This window comes from Rhincodon typus, chromosome 13 (genome assembly GCF_021869965.1).
Source record: "Rhincodon typus isolate 14 chromosome 13, sRhiTyp1.1, whole genome shotgun sequence".
NCBI lineage: Eukaryota > Metazoa > Chordata > Chondrichthyes > Orectolobiformes > Rhincodontidae > Rhincodon > Rhincodon typus.
The window spans coordinates 11398376-11414706 of NC_063344.1; the positions used below are offsets into that span (position 1 = coordinate 11398376).

Here is a 16331-nt window from a genome sequence, read left to right on the forward strand (position 1 = left end):
TCCACATCAAGCAGATGTTCACCTGCACATCTGCCAATGTGGTATACTGCATCCGCTGTACCCGGTGTGGCTTCCTCTACATCGGGGAAACCAAGCGGAGGCTCGGGGACCGCTTTGCAGAACACCTACGCTCGGTTCGCAATAAACAACTGCACCTCCCAGTCGCGAACCATTTCAACTCCCCCTCCCATTCCTCAGACGACATGTCCATCCTGGGCCTCCTGCAGTGCCACAACGATGCCACCCGAAGGTTGCAGGAACAGCAACTCATATTCCGCTTGGGAACCCTGCAGCCCAATGGTATCAATGTGGATTTCACAAGTTTCAAAATCTCCCCTCCCCCTACCGCATCCCAAAACCAGTCCAGCTCGTCCCTGCCTCCCTAACCTGTTCTTCCTCCCACCTATCCCCTCCTCCCACCCCAAGCCGCACCTCCATCTCCTACCGACCAACCTCATCCCGCCCCCTTGACCTGTCCGTCCTCCCTGGACTGACCTATCCCCTTCCTAACTCCCTACCTACACTCACCTTTCCTGGCCCCATCCCCGCCTCTTCGACCTGTTTGTTTCTTCTCCACCTATCCTCTCCTCCATCCCTCTTCTATCCGCCTCCCACTCTCTCCCTATTTATTTCAAAACCCCCTTCCCCTCCCCCTTTTCTGATGAAGGGTCTAGGCCCGAAACGTCAGCCTCTCTGCTCCTATGATGCTGCTTGGCCTGCTGTGTTCATCCAGCCTTGCACCTTGTTGTCTTGCATTTATATATTGCCTTTTGTAATTTCAAGGATGTTCCAGAGCACATCATGGCTTATGCAGTTTTCAGTTTGGGGAGATTAACCAACCCCCCAGTTATAATGTGTGGCAGTGTTAACTAGTGTTTGCAGAGAATGATTCAGTGGGCGACTAGACAAGGCTCCTTTTTAAGATTTATGTAGATTGAGGGATAAAACATGGCCAGGATACTGAGGGCATTGGCTATTGCTGTAACTTGTGCAAAGGATCTTCTACATTCACCTTCAACATTGCAGCAATCCCTGAGCTGACGTGTAAATGCTTAAATCTCTCGACGGAATCTCATACCCATGACACCTCTCTCTGAAGCATGATTGTTGCTGTTGAATCATGATTGACATATTGGCAACTACAGCTGAAGGTGCTAAACTGTGTATGAATTACAGTGGAGCTTAGATGCAAGAGGGAAGGAAGATTACATGGTGTCAGTGACAGTTTGTTCAAATGTCAGATTATTGCTTGTTTCAACTAGAGGGAATAAATCTCCTTCCTCTCTTCTCCCTCCCTCTTCCCCCTCTTTTTTTCTCTGTCTTTCTGTCTTTTCCTCCCTCTCTGTCTGTCTCTGTCTCTTCTTCCTCACTCTCTCCTTTTTTTCTCTGTCTCGCGTGCTTGCTCTTGCTCTCCCTCTCTCCGTGTCTTTCTATATCTTCCACCCACCTCCCCCCACCTCCCAAGTAAGATGAAAAGGGGTCAATTAGAATATATGGAGTGCTTCAGCACTGGAAAGGAAGTAAAGATGATCAAAGCTGGTGACATTTTTTTTTGGAGCAGGGAAAGCACCCAATGTCAGCCAGAGATTGCAATTCTCTCGATCCCCTCTTCAAAACCACTGTACTTTTCCTGAATTGGGGGAAAAAAAGTCAGTTTTCAGAATGATTTGAATATTCCCGCTGGCTACTTTGCTTTAACCTTTCACTGCTAATTTTCTTCTTTTTTCGCTGTGTATATATGTCAGTGCAAATTGTTGGTGCATCTCAGTGTCCACTTCCACAGCTGACTGCTAGTTCCTTACCCAGTTGTTTGTTCTTCATGACTGAATTTGAACAGTGAACACCAGCAGGGCAGTGAGGATTTGTATGACAAGTATTTCCTAGCTCTGTTTTCTGTACGATTAAAATTCTGGAAGTGACATTGCTGAAACAGTGCAGATAATCATTGTTTCTTTTTGATCTTGGGGCTGTATTCTGCTGATCACCGAGTGTGTGTGAGGGGATATCTCTCACATGAAGTGCTATTTGCCCCATTCAAAGGTGAAGTGCCACATTTGTCCTACCCAATTCTCAAAGATAATGGAGCAAAATTGTTGAGTTGTGCCACATATTGATGGTGTGGAGGATGCAGATCATTTGAACACAAGTCTGCAGTGTCGGAGGCTGAGGGGTGACCTTATAGAGGTTCATAAAATCATGAGAGGCATGGATAGGGTGAATAGCCAAAGTCTTTTCCCCAAGGGGTGGGCAGTCCAAAGCTAGAGGGCATAGGTTTAAGGTGAGGGGAAAGATTTAAAAGGGACCTAAGGGACAACTTTTTCATGCAGAGGATGGTGCGTGTATGGAATGAGCTGCCAGAGGAAGTGGTGGAGGCTGATACAATTACAACATTTAAAAGGCTTCTGGATGGGTATATGAATAGGAAGGGTTTAGAGGGATATGAGCCAAATGCTGGCAAATGGGACTAGATCAATTTAGGATATCTGGTCGGCGTACGCAACTCCATGACTCTATGACCTCACTTGTAAATAACATCACTTTGGAGTTGCAAGTTTTGTTTTGCAGCATAGATAAACTGGGAAATTTATATTTTGTGAAAAATTATCTGACGTGAAATCTATTTACCTGTGTCCAGAATGATTTAATTTTTAAGAATGCTTCTATGTGCAATGCCTGATGATATATTCATGTCCAAAGCAGCACTGAAATCTTCAGTTCTGAAGAAGAGTCATAACCGGACTCGAAACGTTAACTCTGTTTCTCGCTCCACGGATGCTGCCAGATCTGCTGAGTTTCTCCAGCATTCTCGGTGTTTGCTACTGAAATATTCACATTCTCGCCCTCGTGTTAAACAAGTCTCACGAAAACATCTCCGCCATCTCTGTAATCTCTTCGAACCCTACAGCCCTCTTGACTCAGTGCTCCTCCAGCTCTGGCCTCTTCTGCATCAATCCCTCCCTTCAAGCTGAAATGACTCATAAAGCCGTTTAGGACAGGAGGCTCTGGAATTCCTACCTAAACTTCGCTCCTCCTCTACTTTTGTCATCTTTTTAAAATGTTTCTTTCTACCTACTTCTTCGAGCAAGCTTTTGACCACTTGCGGGTCTAGCTGGCATGGTGCCACTTTTGTTTTGGTCTGATTTGTACTCGTGTGAAATGTCCTTTTACAATGTTGAAGTGCTTTTTAAATGCAGATGGTTGGTAATCATCGGTGATACCCTCTTTCGGATAGAAAATATAAAGCCGAAACTCCTGGAACTGCTCAGCAGGTCAGGCAGAAGCGTATGGAGTGGTAAACCGAGTTAATCCTTGGGGATGGTCGGCACTGTCTAATATTGGATTGGCCATGGCTGTGACTGCTGAGTGATCAATCAGTGGTGTGTGTATTCCACTGGCTTTCTGTACATTCCAGCTCAGTGCCTCAGCAGTTGCTGTAATTGTGCATGGAACAGTTTGCCCACTAAGAAGCACCACTGCTGGGGAAGTTTAATGGTTGGAGAAGTCTTTGAATAAATGCGTATTGGGAGTCTGTGGTCTGCTTTTTATAAAGCTGTTCTGGTAACTTTTTTTTTTCCTCCACTTGCTCTCTCGCAATGAAGTAAATTTCTCCATTCCAACCCTATAGGCACTTTCCCAGTATATTTCCTTGTGCATTGATACAGTGAGATCATTTAGTTTCCAGATCCAATAGAAATTATGTACCCCCCCCCATCCCCCGTCCACCCCAACTAAGGATCAACCCCTGTCTCAAAAAATTGCATTTCTACTAATGGTTTCACATTGCTTTCTTTTTGTGATCCTTCTGTGTATGGTTCCCAAGATGAGGTCAATGCCAGTGGTGGGCAGAAATAATTTCCTAATGGCAGGTTATGGAGCATTCAGTGTCTTGTTTACCACATTCAAACCTGATTAGGTTTTATTTATCCTGCCTTAGCTGTGCTCTGATGTCATGCAGTACACCCCACGTCGTGAGATTTACCTACTTGCCCCACTTTTTATTATGAATGCAGGCAGTTTGAGTACAGCCTACACACTGTCTCAGAGCAAGTCTTCGTCACAGCAGGAGAACAGCAACTCCAACTTTATGCAGGGCCATTAGACGTTGGTATGGCCTTCTGCTGGTTATTGTGCTGGGAGTGTAAATGCACGGTTTTTAATTTCCCCAGGGGCTCTGGGAGTAAGGGGCTGTTGAGGTGAAGATCAAGCCATCTTGCTGTCCTGCATCATAAAGCTGGTGGTTGTAAAAACTATCGAGGCTCAGGTAACCAACATCACCCTGCCCTAACCTGGCAGGTAGCATTAACTGGCAGGAGGGGTGAAAGGTACCCACGATTTCAGGCTACAGTCAGGTACTTGAAGGAGTGGTTCTGGTTGTTGATGTTTTTAAGGGGTAACCGTTTGTGTTGATGGGAGGGGAGGAAGGTTTGGATAGTAGGGGAGCCGGTTTGGAATTCCTGCGCCTGGACTATGAAGAAATGAGTGTGAGAACTACTTTGTATGTCACCTCCTTGCTTTTCTTCCTTGCTGTGCCGTTGGCCTGGAGTGGAATAGCTTTTCATTTCTGATCCAGAGTTAGAATTGCCGTGAACCTTAATGAAGTATTCACTTCCAACAAGACCCTCCTACACCTCAACAGGACAGAATGGGATTGTAACCAGTGGCAATTGCAGATATTGGCAATGTTAGTGTACATTACTACAACTGATTTGATTGTTAACCCATCTGGTTTAAAAATTCATCCTTCGTTTTTATTCTGAATGATAGAATGAAATGAATGGGCCAAATGTCCTCCCTCAGTTGTGTTTGCTCTGTCGAATGGCCGTGAAAGATCTTCTGACAGTATTTCGATGAAGTGCTGGGCAGTTCTTCCCAGTGTTTTGGCCAATATTAAACCTTCCTCCAGCATCAGTGAAAGTAGGAGCCTTGTTGAGTGCAAATGTGTTGCTGTGCCTCTGATCAGAGGAGAGTAACTGTACTGCCTTTCTAATAAAAAAGAAAGGTTCAGAATACTTCAATAAAACCTGCAGATGCTGGATACATGAAACACAGTGCTGGAGAAACTTGGCAGATTTGGCAGCATCGTTTTTTTTTTTTTTTTTTTTTTTATTCGTTCATGGGATGAGGGTGTCACTGGCTAGGCCAGCATTTATTGCCAATCCCTAATCACCCAGACAGCAGTTGAGGGTCAGCCACATTTTTGTGGGTTTGGAGTCACATAAAGGCCAGACCAGGTAAGGATGACAGATTTCCTTTCCTGAATGACATGAGTGAACTAGATGGGTTTTATCGACAATCAATAATTAGACAATCATCATTAGACTCTTAATCCCAGATTATTTATCAAGTTCAAATTCCACCATCTGCCATGGAGGGTTTTGAACCCAGGCCCCCAGACATTACCTGGGTCTCTAGACTAATAGTTTAGGGATAATACCACTGGGACATTTCCTCTCTCCACAGAATCACGGGGAGGCATAGAATTAAGGTTTTGTCTGGTATGGCTTTATCAGAATTTTTGAAGAGTCCGACTGGATTTGAAACCTTCATATTGTTTCTTGCTCCACGGATGATGCCAGACTCGCTGAGTTTCTCCAGCATTTTATATATTATGAAAGCTTTGTGCTGCCCTGGAAGGTGTGAAACATTTGCTCGACGTTTTTTGTGCTTAAATGTGGGAGATAATGCCTCTGGTGCCTCTAGCACTGCTGGAATGATAGAATGGGTTACTTGTAATTCTACTGGGGTTTTACTTGGGCTGCTGGGTTGCCTTTGCTTTAGGAATTGCAGCACTTGAGATGTAGCTTTTCCATCCCGCTGTGAAAGCGGTTTTGTGATTTACGAGCGTGTGTCACGGAACTGTTTGTGCTTGCGTGTCTGTGTTTTGAAGTTGAAACTAGACCAAACCAAATAGACAACGTTTCGACGCTGTTTGGGTCAGTGGCTGGATCCTGTCTCTGCTCTCATTGTTGTGCAGGAAGTATCTGGTCTGTACCAGTGATTTGAAACACCTGCTAGGAGGCAACTTTCCAAATTTAAAAAAAAATAGTTAGTTGCTTTTTTTGCTTTATCATTTCCCATTTCCCTGCTCTAACCATTCGTTGCATTGTCAGTAGTGTCTTTTATTTTTACAATTGTTTTACTGTTGAATTTCTGTCTGCACAGACATGGGTACCAAGTACTTGTTAGAGTTAGTGGTTAGAACCAGATGGCGACTTTATCTTCTCATTGAACATGCGAGTGGCAAGGAGATGCTAAGAGTGGCAGCTTTGATATTAATGATTGCAAACGAGACTCTGTTACTTTTAAAAACTGCCACCACAAATGCCACTGAATTTAATTTTATTGATACCTCCTGTGGAGACCATTTGAAGATGATGGATTTAAAGGCTTGTGTTTAGAAAGATTCTTCAATGTCTTTTTCCCAAAAGTAAATATTTTATCACCGCCTTCAACTTTTCCTCCCTTTTCTATCTTCAGCTAGAGGATCTTTACCTAACCTTTATTTAAATATAAGTAGAAAAAGTGCTAGCAATGCTCAGCAGGTGAGTTAAGGTTTTAAGTCAATGACCTTTACATGCAAAGCTAACTCTGTTTCTCGCCACAGTTGCTACCAATGCCTACTGAGCATTTCCAGCAATTTTTTGATCGTGAGATTTTCAGCATCCACAGTGTGTTTTGCTTTTGCATTCTTGTTTTACCCATTATGCTTTATCCAGATAGTTGCTTTTAAGAAAAAGAAGAGCTTGCCTTTCATATAATACCGTATTCTGCAAGCCATGATATGTCTTAGAGTCAGAGATATACAGCGCAGAAATTCACCCTTTAGTCCAACTCGTCCGTGCTGGTCAGATATCCTGTATAAATCTAGCCCCATTTGCCAGCATTTGGCCCATATCCCTCTTAACCCTTCCTATCCAGATGCCTTTTAAATGTTGTAATTGTACCAGCCTCCACTGCTTCCTCTGGCAGCTCATTCCATACATGCACCACCCTCTGTGTGAAATAGTTGCCCCTTAGATCCCTTTTAAATCTTTCTCTTCACCCCTTAAACCTATGCCCTCTTGTTTTCCCTGGGGAAAAGACCTTGGCTATTCACTCTATCCATGCCCCTCATGACTTTATAAACCTCCAGGAGTCAAAACGCCCTACAGCAAGCAAAGTATTTTGAAGATGTAGTCACTGTTGTAATGGAATGGAATGTGGCAACTGAAACTTGGAATTAACAATGTGATCGGTTATCAGGTAATTGGTTTGTGATTTGGTTAAGGGATAAATGTTGGCCAGGACACCTGGCAGGACATGTTTTTTTTATTGTTTTGAATAGATTATTTTAAAAATTCTTGTATAGACTGTGGGCATGGCTGACATTTGGTGCTTGCTCCTAGCTGCACTTGTATTGAGTAGCTTTCTTCTAGGTCGTTTTGGAGTCAACTACATTGCACATGCAGTATCTTTTTGTTCACCAGCTGAGGCTGTTGGGGGCTTATTTTAATGTCTTGTTGAAGATACGATCTTTCAAACAGCACAGCACTGCCTCAGTGCTGCTCTGAAGTGTTGAGCTTAGATCAGGTGCAATAAAAATTGGTTTACCGGGAAGACAAAAAACCACAAATTTGCTACAGTTGCTTTCTGTATTCTCTGTCCCTCCCCCTGCTGTCATCAAGGCAACCAGCTCTTGCTGAGATCCCATGCCATTGGTTATAATAATTTTCAGTACTTTCCCAAATGTCCAATAGTGTATGCCTTGCAGGCAAACCTAATGCAATGTTACCCTAATGGTCATTTATATATTAAAAAAAAAAATTTTATTCAGTCATGGGATGTGGGCATTGCTGGCTGGCCAGCATTTCTTGCCCATCCCCAGTGTTCTTTTCTTTATTCATTCACGGGATGAGGGTGTCGTTGGCCAGGTAGCGTTTATTGTCCAGAGGGCAGTTGAGAGTCAACCACATTGCTGTGGGTCTGGAGTCATGTGTAGGCCAGACCAGGTAAGGATGGCAGTTTCCTTCCCTAAAGGACATTAGTGAACCAGATGGGTTTTTCCTGACAATTGACAATGGATTCATGGTCATCATTAGATTCTTAATTCCAGATATTTTATTGAATTCAAATTCCATCATCTGCTATGGCAGGATTCGAACCCGGGTCCCCTGAACACTATCTAGGTCTCTGGATTAATAGTCCAGCGATAATACCACTAGGCCAGTCTCTCCCTTGAGACAAGTCACCCTTGAGAAGGTAGTGATGAGCTGCCTTCTTGAAGCACTGCAGCCCACCTGCTGTGGGCTGACCCGCAATGCCAGTAGGGAGGGAATTCCAGGATTTTGACCCAGTGACAGTAAAGGAATGGTGATGCATTACCTCAGTGAGTGGATTGGAGGGGAATTTGCAGGTGGTGGTGCTCCCAAGTATCTGCTGCCCTTGTCCTTCTAGATGGAAGTAGTCGTCGGTTTGGAAGGTGCTGCCTGAGGATCTTGGGTGAATTTCTGCAGAAGATGTTGTAGAAGGTACACAACACTGGTACTGAACGTTGTTGTGGAGGGAGTGGATGCTTGTGGATGTGGTGCCAATCAAGTGCGCTGCTTTGGCTTCGACGGTGTCAAGCTTCTTGAATGCCTTTGCTAAAATCTAATTTCAGTGACATCCGTCTCTGAGGTAGGGGTGAAGAGGAAATGTGAATGGTCAAAAATGACTAATTAATTTCTTCAACAGACCATTGATAGTGACACGGTTTTTGCGGTCTCACATATGCCTCTGTTATTGCATAGGTGTCACCAGAAACAAAATGGCGATGCAAATAAATTTTTTTTTTTAACCTTCATTTAGCTCAGATTGTTTTCCCCTGGATGACATTTTAACCAGTTTATCTTCTCTTCTGCATTATTACTAGCTTGGGTGTTTTTGAAAGTACTTGGCATCAGAGGAAGACACAGTGAAGGTTTGTTAAATTGATTTGTGAGATCTGAGGGTAGTCCTGTGATAAATTAGCCCTGCAGTCTCTGCAGGTAGATGAACGTGATTCGATCTCAGTGACACAGAGTGAAGAAAGTGTGATAGGCTAAAATATCAAGACACTGCTTCTCTTGGTTGGAGAGTCCAGAACATGGAGACCCTGTGCCAGGATAAGTGTTCAATCATTTAGGACCTAGATGTGGAGAAACATATTTCCTTGGAAGATTGTGAACCTTTGGGAATTCCCAACCACAGTTGGTCATGGATGCTGCATTGCTGAATGTATTTAAGGCAAAAAAGTTGTTCTTTTTTTTTTTTTGTGAACTTTTTGATTTCTCGGGGAAGTTGAGGATTATGGAGAGTGTTGTTGAGGCAGACAATGAGCCATGATCTCATTAAATGGAGCAAGTTTGATGGGCCAAATGGTTGCCTCCTACTCCCATTTCCTACATTCTTAGAGTAGACCCTTGAGATAGGGAATGTTTTGAAAATGGCATTACAGACTTCATAAATTATTAGCAAATGCAGAACATACATTATAATATATGACTGAAATGATTAGCAGGTCAGGGAGCACCCCATCTACACATCCCTGAATACTACAGGCAATTTAGCATGGCCAATCCACCTAGCCCACCCATCTTTAGACTGCGGGAGGAAACCAGAGCACCCGGAGGAAACCCACGCAGACAAGAGGAGAATGTGCAAACTCCACACAGACAGTCACCCAAGGCTGGAATCGAACCCTGGTCCCTGGTGCTGTGAGGCAGCAGTGCTAACCACTGAGCCACCGTGCCACCCCATTGTATTGTATTGAGAAGTCACTGTCCAGAAACATTAACACTATCTCTCTCTCTCTCGGGACAAGAGCTGTAAGACCTGCTAAGAATTTCTAGCATCTTTTGCTTTTATTTCACATTATCAGCATCTGCAATATTTGGCATTTGCTACAGAACATTATTAAGTCTGGAGCAGATGCTGTAGGTTGAATAACCCATTTTGGAATTTAAAATCCCAAGTACTCCAGAGTGGTGTTCTCCCATTACCAAGCTTTTGATTTTGAAAAGACATGGAGCAAAATGGCCTGTTAGAAATAGAAATCATAAGGCAATAGAAAATGCAAGGACCACTCACTCACGTAAGTGTCTCTTCAATTTAGAAGCTAAAGAGCTGATCAAAGTTTCCAAGATACTCACTCTCTATCCATCTTAGTGAGAGAGAGAGAGCAAGACTATTTCTAGTGGTTGAGGAGTTAGGTCGAGGGAACACAATATAACATTTAGAGGGAGGCCTTACAGGCATGTACGTGGGCTGCACCTCCTGTAAAGACTGTATCTTTTTATTTTTCTACATTTTTGATTGTGAACTGAAATAGGAAAATGACGACTGTTTTACAAAAATGAAGGATTGTGGAAAGAATTGCTACACTTCTTGAAAAAAATTCATTACTTGACACTCACTAAGTGCTGTTTATACTGCTGTTTGTGGGGGGATGTCTACAAAGGAGCTGGAGCCAAGGCGTATATACAAATGGAGATTTGAGGTTGTAGACATGTACAGTACGATGACTAGTGTGTCTGGCCGTGTTGTATCTTCATGTTGTGGTCTGTCATGGAGGTAACAGCAGATTGTGCTTTTTGGGTATCTGCCGTTATCTCCGCGACAGACCACCACAAGAAGACACAATACGGCCATACGCACTAGTCACCCTACTGTACATCAGAGACATATCAGACATGAACACAAGACTACTCAGACCCCTAGATATCAGGGTAGCCCCTAATAAGCACCCTACGACAGCTACTGTCAAACATAAAGGACCCCATTCCCACAACCAATAAATCTAATGTAATATACAAAATACCGTGCAAGGATTGTGAGAAACATTACATAGGCCAAACTGGAAGAAAACTGATAATAAGGATATTGAACACCAACTAACCACCAAGAGACATGATCAGTTCTCACTGGTCTCAATGCACACAGACAAAGAAGGACTCAAATTCAACTGGGACAACACATCCATAATAGCACAAGCCAAACAGACATGCCAGGGAATTTCTGGAGGTCTGGCATTCCAACCAGAACTCTGTCAACAAACACATTGAGCTGGACCGGATAAACAAACCACTGAAAAACAGAACCAGAAGTAATGCCAACCACCCCAGCAAACCGAGGCATATAAATAACAAGGGACAGAACACCAACACTTTTCCGGAGGCACATTGCCGATGTTACCTCGCAGGGTGACTAAATGTCTGCAGTCAAACACACCAGCTCGGCGAGCAAGTCTACAACCTCATCCACAACCTGAGCTACAAATCTTCTCAAAAAAACTTTGTGGAGATTTGGCTGGCAACAAGTTGCTGATTGGTGATGAGTTGCCATTCCCCAGACCACTGTGATTGGCTCTCGGAGCTGAGCAGCTTATGGATGTGTGGACGTTTGGAGAGAGTCCATCGGACATCTGGAAAGAAAGAAACTTTCCCTCTGCGGTTAGAAATACCTTAATCTGGAAGAAAGCCAGGTTACTTGCCCCTCATCCGCTGTGGCTTTTAACCAGGAAGCCAATGAGTTTATAGTGCGAGCCAGTCACCCTGTGCCTCCTGCAAGCAAGTAAAAATACCTGGAGAAGGAAAATTGAGGAGCAGCAAGTCCTGACAAACCAAAAGGATGTACTCGGCAAACCCTGCGGACAGGGACCATTGAACTGTCTTCCTGGTCTTTCCCTCTGCCCGTAACACCCATGTTATTTTGTGTCTGCCTGTTTATAATAGTGTTTTATAAGGGGATTAGCGTTTTAATGAGTACAGTTACATGTTGATGGTTCATTATTGTTTATCTGTAACTAGAATCTATTTGGTTGTAAGAAATACTAATTCTTTTTAAATATAAAAACCTGGTCGGTGCTTTGATTTGTGGAATTTTTTTTGTACTTTGGTACAATCTTTACCTTTTTGTGACAACTCTAGGAATGGTGGAGCTTGTTTTCCAGCGTGCTACCCCAGGGAGGCATGATACAAATGGTCACCGAATGATGAAGCTCTCTTACAGAAACTGCAAATAATGGAAAACCGATTTGTCACTTTTCTGTTATGCCAAGGTGGCAAAGCATAGCTGAAATGTTACAGATTGTCAAATTCTTAGACGTTCACAGCACAAAGGAGGCCATTCAGCCCATCATATCTGCACTGGTTGTCAACTATCTCTCTATCGTGATCCTATTTTCCAGCTTTTGCTCATTGTCCTGGAGGTAATGACAATGCAAGGGAATATCTAAAATATTGCTTAACTGTTATGAGAGTTGTTATGTGAATTAGCAGTATGTGGCAAGCATTTGACATTCTAATTCTTGTGCTCTTTTCAGGACATTGGATATAACTACATTGCAGTTTTAATTTACGTGTTAGCTTTCAAGCTTTGCTTGCACATTTGTACAAGAAATGAACTCCATGCCTGTTTCTGTTCTTCCTGCAGACAATAACTTTATGTTGTCCTAGTGCCTTGGTGTGGAATTATTCCATGAATGATAGCAAAAGCAGCAATCCTGGCTCGCCTCTTGATCTGCTCCAAGTGGCTCCATCCTGTTTACCTATGCCAGGGGGTAATTCTGCCTTCAATCAGCAGGTATAATTAGCATGCACTGATGTACGATACAGTGAATTGTTATCTTATTTCATTACTGTCCTGAATATATTCTCCACAGCAGAGTAATAGAATGCAATGAATGCCTTTTGCAAAAGATTTGTGTTTGCCACTCTGTCACTATGCCTGACCTCACAAAGGCTTTTCCTCCTGTGTGTAATGCTGTGGGAAGTGACCCACGATTGAATATTTTCAGGCTTGAATTCTTTGATTTGGAAGCTGTGTCAAGCTTAAGTATTAGATATTTCCTGGTAGTGCAGAATGTGAATGTTGCTGGAGAAAGGGTCATGTGGCCGATGCTTTCTGTCTTGTACTCATCAGGACGAATGCAAAAATGCCAAATTGTAACAATTTATACTACAAGGTAAAAGAGTGCCGTTGGTTGGTTGGTTGTGGTTGCTACACAGAAAGCAATTGGGAATTTTAAGCTCCTCGCACTCCTGGGTAATTTCAAAGAAAAGTATATGGCTCGAACATATTCCTGTTGGTAGAAAAAAAGTCACTGAATCTGGACGTATAGGCAGTCCCTGTGTTGCAAACAAGTTCCATTCTGGAGTCTGTTCACAAGTTGTAGTACAGTTCAGGACAATAGGAAGAGGCCATTTGTAAGTACAACGGATTTTCCTGTGTTGGGTCTTTAAGTTTCATAGCCATGCATGAGATCATGTTCATAAATTCCAGCGTTCATTAGTTGGATGTTCATAAATGGGAGACACTCCGTATGTTGTTTCTTGTGAACATAAGTGCGCCATGTTATGAATGCTAATGAATATTTTCAAATGAGTTGGTTGGTATAGCTATTGGTGCACTCCGGATTGTTCATCAAGAGCTGTCCAATTGCAGAATTGTACAACAGATGTTTTCTTCAGGTTTTGCCAGCACCATGTGTCTCTTTTCAGCAATGTTAAAAAAAATGTTTAGCCTTAATTTTTGTTAATTTTATTCGCTACATTTATTTTAAGGTTCAGGAAACACACAAAATGTCAGGAAGCTGGTTCACATTGTGACTGAGTCAAAAATCACACAACACCAGGTTGTAGTCCAACAGGTTTATTAGATCACACACGCGTTTTTGGAGCATAGCCCCCTCCTCAGGCAATGCTCCAAAATCTTGTGTTTTCAAACAGACCTGTTGGACCTGGTATCGTATGGTTTTTGACCTTGCCCAACACACAGCACCTGCACGTTGTGACCTGAGTGTGAGACAAATTAAGATCAAATTTGGATGTTGGCGAATGTGTCATCTGCATTGAGGAACTAGTCCTGAGTTTTAGGAGAGGTGTCACAGGATTGGGTAGCGTGCCTGAGCCTGGGATGAACTGGGAGGGCTGCATCTTGGAGTAGAGTGAGAAATGGTTGCACATTTGCACAAATGCTCCACATTTATTGACTTCAGCTTCTAGCATCTGCAGTCCTTTCTATCTCCCAAGAGGAAGTGGAGTTACTGTTTTGGGTCCCATGACCCTACTTCAGGATGCTCTGAAGAGTTCTGAAGAAGGGTCGGTGTACCTGAAATGTTTACCGTGCTTTCTCACCACAGATGCTCCCAGACCTGAGTTTCTCCAGCAGTTTCTGTTTCTAAATCATTCCTGGGATGTTGATAACATTGGTAGAAGAATTGCCTTTGCTAGGCCATTCAGGGGCAGTTTAAGAGTCAACCACATTGCTGTAGGTCTGATGTCACACGTAGGCCAGACCAGGTAAGGATGGCAGATTTCCTTCCCTAAAGGGCATTAGTGAGCCAGATGGGTTTTTACAACAGTTGATGATTGTCATGGTTAACATCACTGAATTTAAATTCAATATAAAACTAATCTCAATCCGCTGCTATGGAGAGACTTGAACCCTTGTCACTCGAGCATTAACCCCTACATTATTCGTCCAGTAACATTCCCACCATTCTCCCTTAAATGGCTACATTAAAAATTTCCATAACAAATAGGAGTGACAGAACTAGATGCAACAGAGAGGTGTTGCATGTCACATTGCGGAAGTTCTGTTTGTTCAAGATCTTTAATATATTGCAGAAACATACCAAGGACTGATTTTTTTTTTTTTTTTTTTTTTTGTTTTTTTTTTCAGCAGATGTCATGGCCTTGCTCAAACACTTTGTTTTAACACTTTTTAGGTCCGAGCCAAAATTTATGAAGTGGAGCAGCAGATCAAGCAGCGAGGACGTGCTGTGGAAGTACGATGGTCTTTTGACAAGTGTCAGGAATCTACCGCAGGTAACCTGCTTTACTCAGCACCAGCCTGGAGAGATGAAGAGATGGTGCCTAGTTTTTTTTCTCCCCACATTCCATTCACCACCTAGATGTTTGAAATGGAAGGTTTTATTTTCCCCTCACTGGGTGACAGTCCGGATTAAAACAATAACGTGGAAGGGTATGGGGAGAGGGCGGCGGATTGGCACTAGGTAATACTGCCCGTTTGAAGAGCATGTTGGGGCCGAATGGCCGCCTACATCACAAGACGTCTGTGAATCTGTGGAACACACTGCCTCTCACCCCTTCTTGTAACTCCACAAAAGGAAGGGGGGTGAGCATATCTTTGGTTGCGTGTTTCTCAATGTGACATCAGGGGCTGTAGTTGAGTTGGCAGCCCTGGTATGGGGAGGGTTTTAGGAGGTGGGGGAACAAGTTGGGGGGGGTTGCTATTCACACTTCCTGGCCAAATGTTGAATTTTGCAACTCTGCAAAATCCTGTTATTCCATGCATGTAAAGAACTCTGACCAGCAGTTGCTGCTGCTAAGCTCTCCAGCTGATGTAGGATTTGGTGTCTGTATTCTCTGCCCAAATTTAATCCAGGAGTCCAAAAGAATCCATTGGATATGGCTTGAATCAGTAACCGGATTTACAAATCTCTTAAATTCTCTCTTCAGGATTTTTGCTTTTATTCCATACATTTTACTCTGAAGTATGGTTGTAACCTAAATTCAGAGTTTCACCTCCAACATTTTGGTGTGAAATGGCTTGATTTTCATGTTGAGCTGATGTTAAAACAAAATTGCAGAAATTGCTGGAAAAGCTCAGCAGGTCCGGCAGCATCTGTGGAGAGAAATCAGAGTTAGCAGGTCGAGTGACCCTCCCTCGAAACTGAAGGTAGCTAGGAAAATGTTGGTTAACAGACAAAGGAGTGGATAACAATATGGCTAGGAAGGTGATTAGCTATTAATGGGGACTGTTAGTGGCTAACAATGGATGGGGTGTAATGGCAGACTATGTGATAAGGCCTGGTGTGTGGGGCTCTTTCGGTTTTTGTTTAGCAGAAACATTTGATTGCTGTCAAATCAATTGACTGCTGGCAATTACAAATTGATTTTTGAATGAATGTCTTCAGTGATTATTTATTTTTCCTAAAATAAAAACCGAAAGAACTGCGGATGCTGTGTATCTGAAATGGAAACGTAAACGGAAACTGGTAGAAAAGCTCAGCAGAGTTGACGTTTCGGGTCTGAGGAATGGTCTCTGGACCCGAAACATTAGCCCTGATTTCTCTCCACAAATGCTGCCAGACCTGCTGAGCTCTTCCAGCAATTTCTGTTTTCATTTCAGTATTTATTTTTCCTATTCTGCTTCTAAATGATTGTATGCTAACACTGCCATTTGGGCAGGTGTACTGTGTTAACTGCCTTGGGTTTTCAGCAAATCATCTGCCTGAGGGAGCCTTTGTGAAGCTAATAGATTTATAACAGTCACTAGAGGGCACTTCATAGTGACAAGGAGAGAGTGAG

The 16331-nt window shown here is 43.1% G+C and overlaps 1 protein-coding gene across 1 annotated transcript in view; it reads left to right on the forward strand.

The window, feature by feature from the left end:
* The window catches only part of LOC109914935 (mediator of RNA polymerase II transcription subunit 12-like protein), a 159403-nt gene that overhangs the window by 125733 nt on the left and 17339 nt on the right, over positions 1–16331 (forward strand). The window contains exons 9-10 of the mRNA XM_048604504.1: positions 12430–12579; positions 14726–14825. Of these exons, the coding sequence (XP_048460461.1) occupies positions 12430–12579; positions 14726–14825 (250 nt within the window). The remainder of the gene's footprint in view (positions 1–12429; positions 12580–14725; positions 14826–16331) is intronic.